This window comes from Alligator sinensis, unplaced genomic scaffold (genome assembly GCF_000455745.1).
Source record: "Alligator sinensis unplaced genomic scaffold, ASM45574v1 scaffold639_1, whole genome shotgun sequence".
Lineage (NCBI taxonomy): Eukaryota > Metazoa > Chordata > Crocodylia > Alligatoridae > Alligator > Alligator sinensis.
This window is the reverse complement of record NW_005842771.1, coordinates 184,009-206,027: the sequence shown is the minus strand read 5'-3', so window position 1 is coordinate 206,027 and position 22,019 is coordinate 184,009. Positions and strand designations below refer to the sequence as shown.

General features: G+C 50.6%; 1 protein-coding gene across 3 annotated transcripts in view; it reads right to left on the bottom strand.

Annotated features, from left to right (window-relative positions):
* The window catches only part of LOC102381927 (bone marrow proteoglycan), a 28,595-nt gene extending 13,991 nt beyond the window's left edge, over window positions 1-14,604 (bottom strand). For 2 of the 3 annotated variants that reach the window (XM_025216876.1, XM_025216875.1), the window contains exon 1: window positions 14,337-14,604. Coding sequence is in view for 1 of the 3 variants with exons in the window: in XM_025216874.1 (XP_025072659.1) it covers window positions 11,995-12,013 (19 nt within the window). In the remaining 2 variants the exon portion in view is untranslated. Of the gene's footprint in view, window positions 1-11,994; window positions 12,046-14,336 lie in introns of those variants that run through there. The other variant, XM_025216874.1, reaches the window with a different exon arrangement.
* Window positions 14,605-22,019: the final 7,415 nt, after the last annotated feature.

Sequence of the window (22,019 nt, the reverse complement as noted above, 5' to 3'; positions counted from 1 at the left end):
TGCTATTAAATCCCACTTCAGTCTTCTCTTCTGCAGACTATATGAGCCCAGTTCCCTCGGCCTTTCCTCAGAAGTCATGGTCCCCCGATATCTAATTATTTTTGTGGCCCCCTGTTAGACTCTCTCTATTTTGCCTATGTCCCCTTCTGTAGTGGGGAGCCCAAAACTGGACACAGTGCTCCCGATATGCCCTTGCCAGTGCTGAATTGAAAGGAATAATCACTTCACTTGACCTGCTGACAACACACCTACCAATGCAGCCCAGTATGCCATTAGCCTTCTTGGCAACAATGGCACGCTGCTGGCTCATATTCAGCTTACAGTCCACTGTAACCCCCAGGTCCTTTTCTGCAGAGCTGCTTCCCAACCAGTCGGCACCCAGCCTGTACCAGTGCATGGTTCTGTTCTCCTAGACTTTCCATTTGTCCTTGTTGAACCCCTTGGGATTTTGGGGGGGTCCAATCCTCCAATTTGTCAGAGTCTTGCTGAATCCTAACTCTACCCTCCAGTGTATCTACTACTCCCCTCAGCTTGGTGTCATCTGCAAAGTTGCTGATGGTGCACTCCATCCCATAAACCTTCTGCCAAGCACTGTGCTGCAGTAACAAGGGCCAGGTTCAAATTTAGGGGCTTAACATCAACTTTTTAAATTTGGCTTAAGCCCCCACCCAGAAACCTAGGAAAATAGATTATAACTGTGTGTTTTGAAGAAACTTCCCCATTCATAAGCAACATTAAACTAAAACAGGTTTATTACAGGGGAAAGGGAGACAAATACACAACCTTAAAGAAAACCGTAACTATTAAACATTAACTGAAACCCCAAACATTTAGCAGTCTCTCTCAGTCACTGGCAAACCAAGACAGAGGAACTGCCAGCTAAACCTAGTACACTGAGAAGGGAGACTTACCCAGGGCTGTCATCCCAGGGCCACTTCCAACAACACCTGCCAACAGTGGCAGATGCTGGGTAGGGAAGCCCCCGCCTTTGAAAGACCCTGCTGCCAGGGGTTTTTGCTCCAGGGGTTCTGCCACCTATGCCAGATGAAGCAGCAAGTGCTAGGTAGGGAGGCCCAGACTGGAGTGATAGCCACTCTACTTCTAGGGATTGCTGCTAGGGATCACTGCTCCGGCAGGAGTCTCCATCGCTCTACCACTGCCAGGGGTGCCGCCAAGCCACTCTCAGGGGTCGCTACCTCTTCAGATTGTCTATGCAACCCCAGCTCTTGTAGACTCTGATCAACAGCAGGATCAGGGATTTCAGCTCTTTTAGATGTAGCAAGTATCAGATTTCTTGCTGAACCTAGTACAGGGATTTGTGCTCATAAGCACTTTATCTTTGAGGAATTGATGGCTCACAATGCTGTCTAGAAAAATAACTCCTGTCCAGGGTCCCTGCTGTTCCTCACACACTGTCTATGGGCTGGAATGAAGTCACCCCACTACAGACACTTTCCACTTACAACATTTGTGCCTACAAACTTCACAGTTTTGAAAGCATGGGCCTGTGGACACAAAGATCTGATACACCTGCCTTTACAAATACACAGTTTATCTACAAACAGTACAATATACCTCTAAACAGTAAAAAGAGGTATGAGTGGCCCCATAGGCAGCAGAAGGCTGGGGCTAACAGGGCTTAGCCCCCCTGAAACTACTTTTGTGGGGGCTAAGGTAGAAGGCGCCAGCCGCTTCCCAGTGTGGGGAGAGTGGGGGCTGGGCTAGGGCTGGGCTCAGAGCGGATGGGAGTGGGGCAAGCTCAGCTGCATGGGGCAGGCACAAGGCAGTTGCAGCGCTAGGAGGGGTGGAGCCTCCCAGCCCAGCCGAGATCAGCCTCTCTACTGGGAAGAGACTGGTGCCGCTTCGGAGTAGCCCCCACATCTCTAACATGTATACTAAGGAGTGTATGCAGAAAAAGACCACACAAAGTCACTGTAACACATAACCTTAGCAGAACATGCCTAACATAAGCAAGTTTAAAAATAAATATCCAGAGTCTATGTAATGGATGGCTGCCCCATGGATGTGGGGGCATTCAATGCAGTAGCATGAGTCCTGAGCTGCCTGGTCTTTGGGCTGAGAGCAGAGTTAAGGTGATTTGGGTGGCACCAAGCATGCCTTTTCAGTGGGGGAGGGGGAACAGGATGTTTACATAGCAAGGTTTTCCTGGAAGTGTGGCAGAAGCAACATGTTAATGCCTTGGGAGCCAAATAAATGTCTGACCCTTGTCCTTTGATCCTAGCAAGGCTCATGGCAATGAGGGTGTGCATCCTAGTCTGCATCGGGGAATCTCTCACACTACGCTCATCTGCACTCAGTCTACCCAGGCACTCCTACTTCTGCCTGTGGAGTGACCATAAAGTCCTGGTCTCCCACATCCACTAGAGAAGCGAGATTACAACATTCACTGTGGCTGCAGCCCTTCCATTACATGCTATCAGAAGTCTGTTATCTCTCCCTAAGAACAAAATGGGAGTGAGAAGAGTTCTCAAACTGCCAGAGGGCAGACAGTCAGGGGAAAGATTATGTGCATTGCAGTAGGAAAGAGACAGGCTGAAATTTGTGGGGAGACATGGGAGGCCATAATGTAGATGGCGCTGCTAGAGAAGTGTCATTGTGGGAATGCAGACAGCTGGCCTCTCTGGATCAGGTTTGAGGAGTTCCAGATGGCAATGTCAGGCTTATCATGGAAAATACAAGAATACCAGGGAAATGCCCTTATCTAAGATACAATATAAACACAGAGCAAAAACAAGGCGTAGAAGATCAAGAAATTTTAATAGTCCAGGAAGTGGAAGTTGTAGGCATAGCAATACATCAAGCCACCACTGGCAATATTGATAAATGTAGCATGTCAGAGATGCCACAAAAAGCACACATTGCAAGAGTGCATAAATCACTCAAGTAAGTGGAAATAATTCAGGAAGGGGAAGTAGCATGAGATGAAAATGAGTCTATGCTTTTAGGAACTGTATCTGTAATAGAAGTGATAACATTTTGTTACACAAATATAAATCTCAAGGGTTGAATTATTAAATTTAAAATAGATAATGGAGTTGCAGTTATTACAACCCCTGCATTATTTTACAATTGTTCCTGAGACAGAGATCTAAGAGGTCAGAGAAAATTCTATGAAGGCAAATAATATTACATTACAAGTTCGTGGCCAATTCAAGTGGAAATTGGAGAGAAGAGAAAATTCTGTTACAGCCTATATATGCGATACAGGTGTTAACAGTTCCCCTACTGAGATTGCCAGGAATACAATGACTCTCTCCACCTGAACTGCTCATGGGAAGATGATTTAGGACATTATTACCTATTGCACCAATATAACTTAAACCTACATAGCCCGACCTGAAGCAATTTAAGAAACAAGATGATGAACTAAGAACTTCAGCACTAAAAATAATTTGGTACTGCACACAGAGGAAAACCACTATGGGATCTGCTGCCAGGGGGAAAGAAAACGGCTCAAAAGGTCCCGTATGTTTGGAACAGTTCAAAATATGGCAAATGCTCCTAGATCCTATTTAGTGGAGACTCCAAAGGCTTTTTCCAGAGAAATAGGATTTATCTTCAATATATTCCACCTCAACAAACAAAAAACAAAAAACCAACATGGACAGGGTCAGAAAATGAAAATAAATCCCCTCCTCAAGGATATTTGTAGGAAAGCTCCATTAGAGAGGGACGTGTTACAGAATCTAGAACTGTCGGGAAAACTGAGCAGACCTTAGAGCAGGGGTAGGCAACTCCCGGCATGGGTGCCAGGCAGCAGCATACAAAGGCATTTTGCTTAGCACGCACATCTCCGGGTGGACAGCAGGAAAGGGGCTGGGGGCTGCACTGCCACAACAAGGATCAGGCCCCTTGCAACTCCCCCCCCCGGCATACCAACCTCTAACAAGCCAAGTTTGCGGGTGTTTTCAGCACTCTGTCCAAAAACATTGCCAACCGCTGCCTTAGAGGCTTGGCTTCTAGACGTTCCATTTATACAAACATGTATGTATGTATGCATGGATGTGGATGTGTATACATACACACACACACCATGTATGCCATATTTTCTTGCATACCACATGCCCTGGAATAAAATATCCACCTTACTTTTCAAAGGCAGAATGAATGAAATAACCATTTTTCCAGAGTTATGGCTGCATAGAGCAGGGATAGAGCCTAATCTTCAGCTGACTCACCCTCCTTTTTCTGCTTGATTAAAAGCTGAAACCCTAGGGGTGCTGCTGAAGACTGGTCTCCATGGATGGACTGATGATTTTGAAAAGAGCTAATGAATCTCCAGAGCTATGAAATAGAAGAGAAACCAGGAACAGCTGCAGACAACAAAATTGCCCTAAGAAAGGTTATATTGATAGTGAAACATCAGGATCCTTAAAAAGGAGAGTGGATAGTTAACACCTGTGGAGTGAAGAACAATGACCCATTAAGTCAACTGACTCCCTCAGCTGTCTGAATAGTAATGCCACAGCTGCCGCACTGTGGAGCAGGAATCAAAGTAGGTTGCTTCTATTCCTGGTAGAAAATCAGTATGCTTACCTCAGCATTGAAATATCCCCCAAAAGCCTTGCCGTACTTCAGCTGCCCCACAGCACCGCCATCACAGGGAGAGTCTCTCATGTACGATTAATTGGGCTTAGATGCTACCCCTGCCTCTGCCCCAGATGCAGAGATAGCAGGGGGCTGCTGCTGATGGCAGAGGCACTGACAGAGCTGGGTAGAACCCAGGGCTGGACTGGCAGGGGGCTGCAGGTTGGAGATGATAGGCACTAGCAGGGCTGTAGAGGGATCCCTGGGTCATGTTGACAGTGAGAGGGGGTCGGATAGGAGTTAAGATCATTGTCCTTGGCACGGGGATCCCTATCCTGGTTCTCTCATGAACGGGCTGTCTCCCCAGGGTAGCCTGGCCAGGTGTTCTGGGCAGCTGCAGGCGCAGCAAGGTGGAACTGGCATGTTTGAAACCCTGACCTGCTTTGGGCACATGTGAGAACCTGACCAGGAAAGCCATAGTTTCATAGTTTCATAGTTTCTAGGGTTGGAAGGGACCTGGGCAGATCATCTTGTCCGACCCCCTGCCATGGCAGGAAAGAGTACTGGGGGTCAAACGACCCCAGCAAGATGGTCATCTAACCTCCTCTTAAAAACCCCCAGGGTGGGAGCCTGAACCACGTCACTTGGAAGCTGGTTCCAGACCCTAGCCGCCCTGACCGTGAAGTAGCGCCTCCTGATGTCCAACTTAAACCTTCCCTCCGCCAGCTTGTGACCGTTATTCCTGGTCACTCCTGGCGGCGCCCGGGGAAACAGGGACTCCCCCAGTGCCTGTTGATCCCCCCTGCCTAGTTTATAGCAGGCCACAAGATCCCCCCTCAGCCTTCTCTTCTGGAGGCTGAACAGGTTCAGGTCCCGTAGCCTTTCCTCATAGGACCTGCCCTGCTGTCCCTTGATCATGCGAGTGGCCCTCCTCTGGACCCTCTCGATGCTGTCCACATCCCTCTTAAAGTGCGGCTCCCAGAACTGGACGCAGTACTCCAGCTGTGGCCTGACCAGTGTCGCATAGAGGGGGAGGATCCCCTCCTTGGTCCTGCTTGAAATGCATCTGTGGATGCACGACAAGGTACAGTTGGCTTTCCTAGCCGCCTCCCCACACTGCCGAGCCATGTTCATCTTGGAGTCAATAATGACTCCAAGATCCTTTTCCATGCACGGACCATGATAGCAGCTCCAGGGTGGACGACAGCAGTGAGGAACAAGGCCCACAGGCAACTTAGCCCCACCAGCTGCAATGCCCATGCCGCCACTGTTTAGGCTGCCCACTTAGCCTTTAGTCAAATTACCCCAGTTAGGGTCTGTCTCACTGATCCCAGGGCACTGCTGCCCCCATGCTGCCTGGGGCGGGACAGTTTCAGAGCCCCCAAGCCTGGGTCCCCCACGCTGTGCTCCCTGGGGACTGCTGTATATGTTCCTCATCAAGTAGCTACCTATTCCAGGGGCAGACCACTGCCCTGTTGTTCAGGGGTGGGGACTGGGCACCAACAGAGACAAGACACTGGGCTGGATGGATCTAAATGAGCTTCTATTGGGGCCTTCCCCAGCTCTTAGCATCCATCCTCAAGTGCTGCATTCCAGAAAGGGGTCACTAATTGAGATATGAGCATCAGCAGAGCTGGGAGGGGAGAGTCCTGGTCTTGGCTGAAAGATGGTTGTGGATTAAGCATCAGGGGCACTGGTAGACAGTGGGTCTGCCCGAAGGGGCCTTGCTGTCATATCTGCTGCACAGCTCCTACTCCCCAACCTGCTCCAGCCTTAGCCCAAGCTCTTTCTTAGGCTGCACTGGTTTGGCACCTCGATGATGATAAAGTCTCCCTGCCCGCTCAGGGCCAGTTTCACAAGGCAGATTTCACATAACAACGGCTGCATAGGAACCCCCATGCCTGAGATGTCCTGATAACCAGCAGGCTCTTTCACCACTGCTCACTATGGCTATCATCACCCTGCCCGCAATGCAATGGGGCAACAACCGCCAGGCCCTGAGGCCATGGACACCCTGAGTGGGGCACCCCTCACCAGTGATGGGTCCCCCTCACCACTGGCATTCGCTGGGGTTTGGGGCCTCCCATCTCCTGCTACAGCAGTCAGTGCACTGCCCAGAAGGGCTGGGATTAGAGCTAAGGGATTCCCAGTGTCAGTCCCAGACCATCCTGGGGTGCCCTCCACCGCCAGCACCCCAGAGTCAGCCAGTTGCGTGGATGCAGTATGTACCAAGTCCTTTCCCCCCTTTCACAGCTTTTTCAGGGGGCTCCCCAGCCCTGTCATTATGTAGCTGGAGTGCAGACTGGGGAGTCCGGTGAGCACCAGGGCAGGACCAATTCTAAATCAGAGGCCAGCTCAGCAAACCACCTGCCTTGCTTAGGCAAGGACTCTTGAGGTTCCTCTCCCCAGTGACCCCATGTATCTCCATGGCCTGGGCTTTCAATCAGCAGTAGTTTGGTCTCACACACACTCAGGAACAAGTGCACATGCATCTGATTTGGGTGCTTTTAAGTGAACACCATCCAATTCTGGGCTCCACAATTTAAAAAGGTTGTGGAAAAGCTTGAGGGAGTCCAGAGGAGAGCCACACGCATGATCAGAGGGCAGGAGAACAGGCCTTATGATGAGAGGCTGAGAGCCATGGGACTCTTCAGCCTGGAAAAGCACAGTATCAGGGGTGACCTGGTGGCTGCATATAAGTATTTAAGGGGTGTACATCAGGATCTGGGGGAACACCTGTTCACCAGAGTGCCCCAAGGGATGACAATGTCCAACGGTCACAAACTCCTGCAAGACCATTTTAGGCTGGACATAAGGAAAAACTTCTTTACTGTCTGAGCCCCCAAGGCCTGGAATAGACTCCCTCCAGAGGTGGTGCAAGCACCTACTCTGGACTCTTTTAAAAAACAATTGGACACTTATCTTGCTGGGATCCTTTGACCCTAGCTGACTTCCTGCCCCTGGGGCAGGGGGCTGGGCTTGATGATCTTCCGAGGTCCCTTCCAGCCCTAACGTCTATGAAATCTATGAAAAAATAATAATGGGTCTCACATGGAGCTCTGTCTCCTACCACGTTCATTCCCCCACCATGGCCCCCGCAGACCCTGTGTACCCACCAAGACTCATATGGGTCATGTACCAGGTCTCATTCCCCTCCTGACCTCAGGAAATTACCTCTCTCACACCTGAAGGTGGCAGCCCAGAGCAAGCCCATCACCTGAGTCCTACCTATATCCCCCTAAAAATCATTACAAATATCTCTCCAGACTCCCTGCCCCCATCCCAACAAGTAGGCTTACCTGTCTCCATAAGTCCCTCTCCCCATGGCCCCAGTAACAGGAGAGGCTTCAGGTAATCCTCACCCAGAACCCCAGGCTGAGCTAATATGGAGCTTCTGGAAATGTCCCCTTTGGTCTGAAAAGGTCCATGGATCATTGAATCCACTGCATCCCTCAGGGAGGTTTCTGAGAGTCAAACCTGCTCCCTGTCACAAATTTGTACCTTTTCTCCTCAGTCTACATTGACCCAGATTCATTTTCCAGGTGCTGGGTCCTCTGCCAACTCCCAGAGGTGTCTTCTTATATGTCCTAGCATGACGTCCTTCCTCTTTTGGCCAAACACCAGAAACTATCCGAGCTCAGCTCTTCCTCAGGCTCTCCCTGAAGGATGGGGAGGGCACTTGCTGTACCCAGAGAGGCATGTTGGGTGACCCAGAGCCCACTGCTCTGGGTGAGGAAGGATAGAGGGGAAAGAGAAGGCAGGAGAAGGAAAGGAGGGCAGAAAGAGAGATGGACCTGGTGCATGGATAGTGCAGGCAACTGGTGGGGACAAGGCCTCTAGGAAAACCCCTTCCTTGGGAGTTGGATGGCTGAAGGGGTGAGGGTGGGGAATGCTGGGCAACCTGGTTCCCATCCCTAGCCTAGCCTTAGTCCTGTCCTCAGTCCTGGCACTGCAGGGAGCCAGTTGCCTCCATAGGAACACAGACTGGAGGGGCCCTGTAAGCCCATTCCTGAGCTGATCAAGCTGTAGCTGAACAGGTCAGGGTTTCCCCCTACACACCCAACCTAACTGGAGGGGCACAGTGGCAGAACCACTCAGCATGCCAGAGGTGTGAATTCAAGTCTTGGTCTGGGCCTGTACCAAAGGCTGCAGCCAGTTGTTGTCTGAAAGCTCAGCACCCCCCTTTCACTCCTCCCATCCCTTTGTGGGTAGCCAATGCCAGCTACATGGTGACACTAGCTGCAGAAAGCAGTATGTCTTCATTGAAGCTGGGTTCACAGCCTGTGGGCTTAGGCAGATGCCTGCCCTTGTCAGGCTGCTCCAGAGCCCAAGGGCTGGAAACCTATTTCTGTACACACATGAACCCAGCCAGCTGACCCTGGGCCAACATTGTCTTTAGAGAACTCCTCCTTCCCAGAACCAGGGCCCAGCATCAGCACTGATGTCAGGAGCCAGGACTGCCATAAAGAAGAGGAAGAACACCGTTTTTTTTCCTGTTGTTGAAGAGAGCAGGACACAAGCTATAGCTTGAAACTGGAACAAAGTGGATTTAAATTGGATATCAGAAAAGACTTTATCACTGTTAGAACAGTGAGGCAGTGGAACAGGCTGGGTAGGGAAGCTGTGGACTCTCCGTTATTGGAGATGTTCAAGAGGTTGGATAAGCATTGGTCAGGGGTGATCTATGGTAGCTATGCCTGGAATGCAATGTGAAGCGCAACAGTTGGAAGCCCAGCATCCCCACCCCCGTCTTTACCCTTCACGGGGGAGCTCTCCCTGAAGCCTAAAGGGACATGCTCAGCAGCAGGGGAAAGAAGCAGAGCTCTGAAACCAGCCAAGTTATATGAAAGCAGATTAAAGCAGCTGGGATAAGCTTATGAAGGGGATACAGGAAGGGGAATTCTGGCTGACCAGTTCGAGGGTGTGATGTGTGCAGTTATGCTTGCTAGCCCCTGGATGCAGAGAAGAATAGAGGTAGTTTGGGTTTTTTGCCCATGCTTCTGGGTTTTGCTGGTTGATACATGAGGTTGTGAAGGGATTTTCCTCCCCCACTTTGCTACAGGTGGGTGGGAGTTGCCTTCAGCATTGTGTGTTGGCTGCAGCCAAGGCAGGGGGGTTTTGACTGGGGTGTGCCAGTGCTCCTGCTAGGACTAAAACCTGGAGATTCCTGCTTAGAGGTTCTTGCCTCTCAGGGTCAGAACAATCACCGTATTTAATTTTGCCCTATGGTCATATTAGTGCAGATTGTGGGTGGCTTTGCCTTCGTGGGGGGAGAAGGGTGTGACCCTCTTCCTTGGCTCTTAAGTGCATTTTAACAACCTCTGAAGCTATAGGACACTGGCAGCCCTTGTCCCCTGGTTTACTTGTGCAGGTAAATATACCCTGTAGCTGTACAACAGGGTTGATTGTATAGTTTTAGGAATAAGTTAGGCAAGGACTTTGGATGGGATGATTTGGATAGGGATGATCCTGCCTCAAGCAGGGAGTTGGACTAGATGACCTCTGGAGGTCCCTTCCACCCTACTTCTCTATAATTCTATGGCGGAGATCAGAGGCAGGAATTCAGGGCTTGGCCAGGCTCGGGTAACAGGGCTGCACAGGCAGAGATGACAGCAAGGACCCTCAGTGCATACCCACAGTTCTGCCATTGCCTCTCACTCCTGAAGCACAACCTGCCAGGCCAGCCCTGAGCTCCCCCCAAGATCTCCCAGTGCTCTCACACCCAACCCAAAGGCCCAGGAGAGCAATAAGGACTCAGCCAAAGCAGGGAGACAGGGCTTGGCAGCAGCCAGAGACACAAGAGGAGCCAGAGACTGCATGGCCTTGAGCCACCAACATATCATCGAGCTTGTCTCCTGAGCCCAGATGCCTGCAGCCCACTGAGCAGTCAAATTCCCTGGCACAAGGCCAGTGAAGCAGCCCTTCTGGGCTGGGTACAGGCCCTTAGCTCTCATGGGGAGTACTGTTCTGCTGCAGATCCAGCTCAGAGCTTGTTAGAAGGGGACAAAAAGTCTGTTCTCCACTATGGCCCAGGCTAGAGTACCTTGCCCAGAAGTGCCTGCTCCCAACTGAACAAGAGCACAGCTGCCCCAAGGGAAGAGAAGGCCTGGAGTGAGTCCTGGGGTGGGGATCCCTGCAGGGATCTGCTGCTCCTTGGGTAGCAGCTATTAGCCACTTTTTAAGCCTATCTGGATAGTTTCCATCAGGATGCGGCAGATGTGGCGCTGACTCAGCCCTGTTCATTTTTTAGTGTTGTGGTATCACAGAGCATGTTCTGCCTCTGCTCCCTACAGCACTTCTAGAAACACAAGAGGGCATCTCATACATAACCCGCCCTAGCCTGAGCTGGAGTCAGTCACCCTTGGGCTGTGCCAGAGGGAAGCTTGTCTAACCGGCTCTTCCCCACCCAGTAATGGGGACTCTGCAGCCTTCTTGCTCCAGGGCTGAAATGTCCTCAGGCTTGGCAAGCTTCCCTGACATCTATTTAATAAATATTTCCTGGTGAAAAATAAACCATTTGGGACAGGATCCTGTGTCACTTGGGCTACGGACAGACATTACACATAAACCGGTTTAAGTGATCAGAAACTGGTTTAAACCTGTAACAGAACAGATGTTCAGTGCATATAAACCAGTTTGAAAATGGCTGAAACCAGTTTGAGATAAACCTGGTTGAATGTAGTATCAGACTTAACTGATTTGGGTCAAACTGCTTTATGCAATGTCTGTCCCAGACCCCTTGCTGGTTTAAGATAAACCAGACACCCGCAGCATCTCGGCATGCTCTCTGGGCTGGGCAGGGCTCTCTGCTCCACAGCAGAGCTGGCCCCTCTCCTCTGCTTCCTGGCTGCAGCTCTGGCAGAGACTAGCAGGCTGCTCCCCCCCAGCTCCCCACTCCCTGCTAAGCAGGAATTCCCCACTCCACCCTGCCTTGATGAGAGGTATCTGTGTATTAGCCAACAGACCACATGCTGGCTCCCATCCATCCATGCTGTGACAAAGGCAGAATCAACAGGTAGCTGGTAATGTTTCATAGTTCCATAGTTGGTAGGGTCCGAAGGGACCTGAGCAGATCATCAAGTCCGACCCCCTGCCATGGCAGGAAAGAGTACTGGGGTCAAACGAGCCCGGTGAGGTGTTCATCCAGCCTCCTCTTAAAGACCCCCAGGGTAGGAGCCAGCACCACTTCTCTTGGAAGTTGGTTCCAGATCCTAGCCGCCCTGACAGTGAAGTAGCACCTCCTGATATCTAGCCTAAATCTACCCTCTGCCAGCTTGTGACCATTATTTCTTGTCACTCCTGGTAGTGCTCAGGAGAACAGGGACTCCCCCAATGCCTGCTGGTCCCCCCTGACTAGTTTGTAAACGGCCACTAGAGCCTCCCTCAGCCTTCTCTTGTGGAGGCTGAACAGGTTCAGGTCCCTCAGCCTCTCCTTGTAGGGCCTACCCTGCTGACTCCTGACCATGCGGGTGGCCCTCCTCTGGACCCTCTCATGTTGTCCACATCCCTCCTGAAGTGTGGCGCCCAGAACTGGACGCAGTACTCCAACTGCGGGCCGACCAGTGTCGCATAGAGGGGGAGGATCACCTCCTTGGACCTGCTTGAGATGCATCTGTGGATACATGACAAGGTGCGGTTGGCCTTCCTGACCACTTCCCCACACTGTCGGCCCATGTTCATTTTGGCATCAATAATGACTCTAAGATCCTTCTCTGCCTCTGTACTGATGAGAAGGGAGTTCCCCAGCCTGTAGGTATGCTGCTGGTTTTTCCTCCCCAGGTGCAGCACCTTACACTTGTCAGTGTTGAAACCCATCCTGTTCTCATTCGCCCACCCCTGTAACCTGTCTAGGTCCGATTGCAGCCTATTCCTCCCTTCTAGCATACCCACTTCTCCCCACATCTTAGTGTCGTCTGCGAATTTGAACAGGGTGCTTTTTACACCCTCGTCCAAGTCGCTGATGAAGATGTTGAACAGTGTGGGCCCGAGGACCGAGCCCTGCAGAACCCCACTGCCCACATCCCTCCAGGTCAAAAATGACCCATCCACCACCACTATCTGGGTGCAGCCCTCTAGCCAACTAGTGACCCATTTGACTGTGTAGGTGTCGACGCCACAGTCTCCTAGTTTTTTTTAATGAGAATGGGGTGAGAGACAGTGTCGAAGGCTTTCCTAAAGTCCAGAAAGACTACGTCCACTGCTACACCTGTGTCTAAGGCTTTTGTGACCTGGTCATAGAAGGCCACCAGGTTGGTCTGGCAGGACCTGCCTCTAATGAACCCATGTCCCTCTGCTGTCTTCTTAATGGGGTAATAAACACTGAGTTAGGGGTGATAAACACTGTTATCAATTCCCTGCTGGGCTAATCAGAGTGTTGTGCTGGGGCCTGGCCATGTCCTACACCCCTCACCCCCAGCTCAGTATTGTGGAAGGGCAGGGCTGCTCTAGCACCACCCCCACCCCCACCCCAGCTTCTAGCCTGAGCCACTGCAGGCATGTGCCTGCATTTCTGGAATAAAAAGGAAATGTCTATCCACCTCCAAATTGATTCAAACTTTGCAGGTTAGACTAACCTGCAAAGGTTAAATTAATTCAGGATCAGGCTTTTTGAAAGTTTATCCCTAGCCTTGAGGAGCTCAAATAACTGTTTTCTACCTGCATAACTGCTGGCTTTGGCAATGCTCCTGATTCATGTGCTCTGCAGCCATTATGCACTGAACAGGGACAGTAGGCTGCTCTTGGGCTGGGCAGGAGTACAGCTCTGCACATGCGTAGTTGTGTAAGCACTAGCCCTGACCATGACTAGTTGGGTCTTAGACAAAGGAAGACTTGTCCATTTTTTCCTAACAGCCTTGTGCTTAAAGCACTTAGGAAGTAGAAAATCTGTTCTAGGCATCCCTACCTTGCTTAGAAAGGGTTTAACCTGTATCTCTCCTGCGTAAGTAGCATAGGCACCAACTTTTATTTTTTGCTGGGGGGCCTAAGATGATGCCCCCACCAGGGGCATGGCCAGATCAGAGCCAAGCAAAGGCCAGGGTGGGGGGAGCAGGGGTGGGAGAAGTGTGGATACGGGCTGCCTGCTGCAGGCTTGGGGTCCCTGCCCTGCTCCCCTCCGCCTGTGAGCTCCTCACCAGCCACACTGCCATGGCAAGGTGCCCCCTGCCTGCCTGGCATCAGCAGGGGGCACAACTTTGCACCGCTGCCCTGATGCTGCTGGGCAGGCAGAGGGCACTTTGCCATGGCAGCACAGCTGGCGCAGGGCTCCCAGGGGGAAGACAGCAGGGTACGGAGCCCCAAAGCCCACAGTGGGCAGCCTGCATCCACCCCCACCAACATGACAAATCTCGGAGGTGTCCACCTAGTGGGGCGTGCACCACAGAAGCAACCCTCTATGGCTCTGTTATCCCACCAGTTGTTCAGCTGCCTTAGGACATTTTCATCTGAACCTTGTTTCCCTCATTGGCAAATGCCAGATCAGGCAGCATCAAACACCTTGCTGAAATCAAGATATATGGCACCAACAGTCACAGTCACAGTCACCGCCACCTCCTCCTCCTCCTGCACCCACCTTGCTGCCCTGCCAACAGAGGAAATTAGCTTGGCTTCTTCTCTGACAAACCCATGTAGCCTTTTCTTCCGCTTAATCTCTGAGGTGCTAATAGGTCCATGTTTTGACCTGTTCCAGGAAGTCAGGAAGACTTTTCTATAATCCTCCAGGCCCTCTGCCTTCCCCTTTTCACATATAAATGCTCTGTTTGCTTTTCTCAAATCCTTAAAACCAGTCCTACCTTACATAAGGTTGGAAAGATAACTGTCAATTGTTCAGAGGCCTTTCCAGCTGTGGGGTGAGGGAAAGTAAATTCCACCAGGACTCCACCTCATTAGCTCCTGTTCTTTAACTTGTTCTTTCCTTATCCTTTGTTGCAGTGAATGGAGGCAAGTATCCAGTCACAATTAACCTTTTAATGAAGGCAAGGCACAATAACTTTCTTCTACCCTCCTCTGAGTCATCACTTTCTGCCCAGCAAGTGATGCCCCTGCCCTTTCTCTGTTCTCCCTCTCACATCTGATGTATTTATAGAGCTGTCTCTTGCTGCATTTTGCCTCCCTATCTCCTATCTCACTGTGACTCATTTTGTGTCCCAGCTTTTTTTTTTTTCAAATTCCCATTCCTCTATGTACTCACTGCTCCTTCAAACTCTGTTCTGCTCACCACATTCATGATTTTCCTGCCCTTAAAGAAGCCCTAGTGATGCTACCCCAGGCCTGCCTTCTACATTCTGCCTCTCCCCCAACCATGCATCTACGAAGGTTGCTGCTGTGCCTTTAATCATGTCTTCTGGGAAGGACAGTTCATTTGTCATGGGTGTGCACATGGCTTGCTTGGCCTTGGCAGCTCCATGTCTCACCAGCAAGTCCAAAGCAGGGGCTTTGGCCTGATCAGTACCCAGGCAGCATTTGGAGCAGCACCTGACAGTCTTTGCAAAATGAGCCAGCAATGGTGAGTCAGCCAGACTAATAACCAGGGTGAGGTTGTGCAGAGCCCCAGAAACTCACCAACCTGCTGATGCAAAGCAATTTTATTCCCCTTTGATCTGCATGTAACTATGCCAGGCCCTGAGATCTGATATAGAATTTGTTCTTGTTGGCTACTGTCACAGCCTCTCAGCTGCTTACTAGGTAAACCTCAGGACACTCCGTACACTAACTCAGGGGTTGTCACTAGCCCAGGTGGGTACTTGAGAAGGCCCAAGGGGGTATGCACCGGCAGGCAGGGATGGAGCACAGCCACATACCATCCTGCACTACTGCTGCCTGCCCAGCTGGATGTGGGGGTGAGGGAAGCTCGCACGCGACGGCTGCCGCTCTGCGTTCAGCCATGCGACACCTCCCTCTCCTCCCCCTCTGCTCCGTGTCTGGCCACCGGGGGTACACTGCTCCATGTCTGGCCGCTGGGGATACGCTGATCCAAAAAGGTCGAAAACCCCTGCACTACCCCTTAGCTACTAAAGGAGATTACCTGTCTTGAGCAACAGCCCAAGCATGTCCACTGCATTGTGTTTGGTCACTGTTTCCCAGTCCTCCCAGGCACTGCTGTCAAAGGGGAGGCTTCTTTGCAATACAAGGATCCCATTTCCTGCACCAACTCTGTACCTCTTACCGCAGGAAGAGGAAAGAGAGGCTTGCGTCTGTCAGGGATGGTGAGAGTTTGCTAGGCAACAAGGGCAGTATATGTTGAGGGAAGCTAAGACCTATATTTTCTCTTCCCATGTGTGTGCTGGGTGCCCACCCTTCAAAGGGGCCTCAGTTGTTTCCTTGTCCACCATGCAGATCTAGGGAAGCCTTACCTCTCTGGGAGTGGTAACCCCTCTTCCTGCCTCCCCTGGTAGCTGGGACCAGGAAGCCCTGCTGCTCTGAGGTCTGTGAAACTGCTCTTCCTGGCCCCGGTGTGGAAGCTAGCATGTGGGCAGCCTTTTCACCATGATGGGTTCACACCTCTCTCCCTGCTTCTTCATGTGAGCTGACCTCTGTTTCACATGCAGAGCTCTAAGCAATAATAAAGGGATTCCATCTGGGCTGTAAGAACGGGGATCTTCATTTGAAGTGCCATGTGCTCTGAGATGCTGAGCCAGGAGGCGCAGTGTGTGCACCAAACTATTATACATGGAGCTTCCTGGTGTCAACCTCCAAATCATCCCCCCTACAACACTTGCTCCAACCTGCAGGGAACTTTTCCTTGTAATAAACAAAAGAAAAAAACTAAATACAACAATTTAAAAAAAAAAAGAAAGAAAAGAGTGGAAAAAAAGAAATGTGTATGGTTTGGTATGTGTTAGTCTTTAACTGTTTGAGGCCAGAGGTTTCTAGCATGTGGCCCACTCTGGGGGCATAGCCTTCACCACCAGTCCAATATGTGGCCTTCTGATCTCATAGTCATTCAGGTGTAATGGTAGTCAAACCACCTCCCATTCGTTGTTTGGTATACTGCTCTAGGGCCAGGATCTGGTTCCCTTCTGTTATGGCCTTCCTATCAGTGATTGTCTTCCTGGTGGCCACAGGACAACCACCTTTTCAAAATGGAAAGGTGGTACACATGCCTGTCTCTCCCTCCCACCCCCGCACTCCCCCAGTGGCATGGCCAGAACTGAGTGGAGCAGGGGTGGATGCAGGCTGCCCACTGTGGGTTCAGGGCTCTCCACCCTGCTGCCTTTCATCCAGGATCCCTGTGTGGTGGGCCAGTAGGGGGTGCTCCTGCAGTGAGCCACTCACCTCACTGCACCTGGCCACCTTCCAGGCTCTGAGTGCCTCCCTGGGGGCACCTCACATCTGGCTGACCCCCTTCCTGGAGCACACCTGCTAGCCTGGGGGGCAGGAATTACTGCTCTGATACCTTTAAACAAGATTCTATTTTGTGTGCCGCCACCACCCAGGGTCTGGACTGTTCCTGGCCCTGTGCTCCCTGGGAAACACGGGCCTAGTAGTCCTCAAGAGTGCTTGACTCACCGTAAGAACTTGGGGTGAAGCACAAATAGTGGTCTCCCTTAGTCAGCTGAACCAAGGGGACCCCAAGGCATAATTTAGCCCCTCTCCCAATATGTCTCCCACGCTGGGTACAAAGGAGAATTTTATTGGTTACAAGTTTAGGTTTGGAATAGGGTACAGGGTAGAGCAATATCAGAGAAATCCCATAGAGCAAACAGGGTGGCTGTGTAGCCTTTGATCATGCATCTGAGTTACTGCAAGCTATATATCTAGTTAGATCTCAGGTAGCTTACTCATGAATATCATCCAGAGGCAGGTGGAGATTCCCTCTGGAGGCAGGTAGTTCATTGACCATGAGTTTCAAGAGAGAGAGAAAGTTTCAGATGGTCCAGCTTCTCTCTCTGAGTTTTCATCATGGCTACTGCTCCTCCTCCTGGGCAGTCCTTAACTTATATAGGCCTTATAACCTCATTTACCTGGTCCAATGGAGGCCAGCAACTGTTGGCTGCCAGCCAACCAATTTGAAATGCATCACTGGTTGCCAGGTAGACTGGCATTGCTCAGAACAATAGGAAGACCAAGCCCCTCACCCAGATATGTGATGCCAGTCACGTAGACAGAGGGAGCAGATTACCCCCCTCCCTCAGAAATGTATCCAGCTCAGGTTACAACTCAGGCTCACATGAAGAGATGGGGCAGAGGAGGGACCATGGTAACCAAAGTGTCAGGTAACAGAGTTTTGGAGAGAGACAGGGATGGTATTCTGCCACAACCTGTGCTTGCCGCACGCCCCCTGTCTGCCCCGCAGCAGCAGGGGACACAATTTCACACCGCCGTCACCCCCACTGCTGCCTGGTGGTCAGGGAGCACCTCACCATGGTGGCACAGCCAGCATGGAGCTCCCATGGGGAGGCCAGCAGGGCGGGGAGCCCCAAGGCAGCAATGGGCAGCCCACATCCATGCCTGCCTCGTGCACAAATCTGGGAGTCACGTGTCCCACATATTGCCCCAGGAATGTACACAGTAGCAGGGAGCCACCTCTCCTGCCCCCTGGATGAGCCACTTGTGGCTCCATCCTGCTCCCTGCCCCAGCCCCAGACCCCATGCACTGCCCCAGCTGGGCAATACCCCAGCTTCTGCCCCATTCCCTCCCTCATCATAAGGGCCTCAATCTGCCCCCTCTTCCTCACCATGCCCCCTCCCCCCAGTAGACTTACCTGCAGGGAGCTGCTCTCCACGCTGCCCAGCTGTATTCCAGACCACATGCTTGTGTAAGGGCATGCACATGCATGTGGCATCCCCTGCATCCTGCTCCCAGCAGCCCCAAGCAACCCCTTCCAGGCTGGAATGCTGTCAGCCTGCAAGGGGAAACCTGCCATTTCCTGATCCCTGCATAACACTGTGAATCTGGGACAAATGCTGTCCCAGTCACGCAGCCCAGGACCAAGACTTGATGTTCCCATTCCAGAACTGTCCCATTCAATTAGGGGCAAGTGGTCACCCTAGGTAGCCGCTCATATTCCTTGCTACATCTGACCTCTGGCCAACTGATGGTTGGAGCCCAATCAAAGTCATCTGGGAGCTGATGTCTTCTCTCTCTGATGTCTTCTGTCTCTGTTCCCTGATATTGCTGCTCTGCAAGTGTCTATGATTTATTCTCAACCACTGAACCTCAGTGCTAACTATTTCATAGGATCTTGACTCAACAAAAGCTTGAACAGCAGCCTGTTGTCATTGTTTTTTGTGGCGGCTGGATGGCTAAACCCACACTGTCTCCCCTACATGGAGAGGCTTCATGTTTCTAGCTCCTCTATTGTAATATGTTGCCTGTCTCTCTTAAACTTTTCTGAGCATCCTCTGTATATTGTCTGCTTTCTCTCCGTCAAATTGCAGTAGACTGCCTCTTACAGGAACTAGTTTCCTAGTTCTTTGCCCCTCCTGAGAGGGGGCATTTTAAGTCAAGTAAGGATTGTATCTAGCCTTTTTTGCCCTTTCCATGGGTCTTTTGGCTGCCTTGACAGTTGATTCTGCCTTTCCATTGCTCTGGGGGTATACAGGGGAAGAAGTTTTGTGCTTGAATTTCCATTTTGTGCTAAAATCTTTTGAATTTCTCTGCTGTATATTGTGGCCGATTTTCTGCATATAAAGTACTAGGTATGCCATACATGGTAAAGTGTGCCTTTACCTTCCTGATTACTGTTCTTGTTTGAGTGTCCTCTAAGTAGTCCACCTCCCAAAAACTGGAGTACTAATCTACTGTGACCATATCACTTCTATCATTGAACAAACAGGTCTGTCCCAACCTTTTCCTGAGGTCATATTGGGATCTCATGCAGCTGCAGCATCTCCTTCTGTTGCCTGTCTCCATGCTCTTTACTTACCTCACACTGCTCCATTTTTGTCCTTATCTGGGAATTCATGCCTGGCCAGAAGACATGCTACTGAGCTAACTACAAGCATGCCTCTGTTCCCAGGTGTGAAGCATGTATTCCTTTCATGATTTCATTCCTGTCTCAGATTGGCAGGGATTACTGCTCTGATACCTTTAAACAAGATTCTATTTTGTGTGCATAGTTTATCTCTAACCTGCCAGTAGGGAATGGCTTTCTGGGGCACTTGTTCCTTGGGGTCTGGCCAGTTCTGGAATATAATTCATATCACAGTCTCTAGCCATTCATTCAGTTCTGTCTCTCATTGTCTAGAGATTCCCACTGGAGATAAGGAGGTCTTGTAGTGCACTGATAGATTTGACATCCTGTTCTACAAACCCATATGTAGTATATTTCGGAAGGTAGGCCCTGCTTACATCATAGCGCTGAAGTCTTAATAGCATGTGTTATAGTTGCTTTTGTGCACTCAGGGGTGACTTCTTCATAATGCTTCATAATGCTTTCCAGTGGCTTGTGATAAGACTGCACAGTCACCTTTTGCCCAAAGGTGAACTGGTGAAGTCTCTCCATTTCAAAGAGCACAGATTTCCTTTTTCTATTTCTGCATATCCTTTTTCTGTATCTGTCAGGGCTTGGCTGGCAAAATCTATGGGTTGCTGGTTCTTCACTAATGTTCCCAGGCCTCCTTCTGAGGCATCACATTGTAGTTGTAGTTGCTTTGCTGGACTGTAATACATCAAGACTGCCTGGTGCCTCACTTATGAGTTTCTTTATTCTTTCCAATGCCTGTCCTGGGCTTCTGCCCAGTCCCAGAAAAGGTAACGGAAAAGGTTTACCTTCATTTTCTCATCCTTGTCTGCCATGGTCAGCTGGGTGTACAAGGTCAGCTCTTCCTTCCACTGCTTCCATGCTGCTGCCAGGCTCTTTGACTGTAAATCCAAATGCATAAGAGGTCTGAGTCCCTCCATGCTGCTTGCTCTCTTTGCTTTGTAGGTGACACTTTAAATTACATGCTCTTCACTGTAGTTCTCAGCTGCTGCCACCATGTTTCATGCACAGAGTTCTGTATAATAATAAAAGGACTCCATTTGGACTGCAAAAATTTGGATTTTTATTTGAAGTGTCGTGTGTTCCATGCTGTTGCTTGCAGCCTCTGCCTGCTCCACATTGCTCCAAATACCTACAGCCTGGGAGATGGTACACTGGGCTAGGAATTAGTAGCCCTGGGTTCAATTCCTGGCTGCTACTGTTATGATGGATTACCTTGAGCATGTCGCCTTACCTCTATGTGCTTTTCCCCCCATTTGTACAATAGGCCTAACATTACTGTTTCCTTTGAGATAAAAGGATGAAAAGCACTGTGTGAGAGCCAAGCTGTTTTAAGCACATGGCATACCATTATCAGTCACTTACCCATCTTTAAACCTACAGGCTAATTGTGACTGAAAATCCTTATGGGGAGCCAACCCCTGTGCTTTGGTAACAGCCCAGTGCTGGCATGAGACATGCTTCATTTCCCATAGTGTACATGGCCCTCTTTCCTTAGACCTCCCATACAGGATCTGGAGCAAAGGATGAGATCTAATCTCCTGTGTCCCAGTATCTGCTCTGCCTAATTCCTCTCCCATCAGCTCCACGTAACAGGTGAACATGACTAAGTCCCTGCAGATCACACCCCAGTGGTTACTGTCAGCTGCAGAGGGCAGAGCTGAAGGTACACATGTTTGGTCTGAGCTCTTTATTTCCTGGCTGGTAGAGCAGTGCATTCTGCCTGACGTTCCAGGTCACAAGACACCTGCAGGCAGAGCTCTGCATTAACTGAATCTGGGCTTTGCATTAACTGAATCTTTTTTGGCCTTTGTACAGCACAGCAGTCATCAGCCATGACTGTCTTAACAACCATTCGGTGGCAAGCGAGAGAGCAGCAAGGTGAAGGGAAATTGCTTCTCCTAGCTAGATCCTTCTGCTCCGACCTCACCCAGGAACTGACCCAACAGATGGGACAGAGCTCACTGCAAGGGCAAGATAAATCCACTCTCACTATCAACAGCTGATGTGGACTACAAGGGGCAGAGGCCATATACCTTCTGCCATGGATGCACTGACATAGAAGGAAAAGGCAGCCCAAGGGAGAGCTTTCAGGCTTTTGCTGTTTTGCCTAGTTTTGTAACTTGTACATGCTTTGAGAATAAACATCCTGGTGGGTATACAAGCATCTGTGCAAAATGCATATGCCATAAGCTGCCTGCCACCTGGTCCTGAAGGAGTTAAGCTATAAAGCAGGGTTGTCAAACTCACCTGGAGCCCCAACCTAGATCCAACCCAAGGTATGAGGGCTGTCACAGTGGCCACCATGGCCGTGGATGCACAGGGTCTGGTGGCAGCAGGGGCAGTGCAGGGTCCAGTGGGGGTGGCAGGAGCACAAGATCCAGCAGCAGGGAGCCAAGCTCACTGCCAACAGCCAAAGGGCCCAACTTCCAGTGCCTTCCCATAATCCAGTGGGCTGGCTTAGGAGGTTCCATCAGCTGAATTTGGCATGGGCTATATGTTCCCCTGCTATAAAGCAAAGTGCCCATGGATAAAGGAGGAGCATGCCTG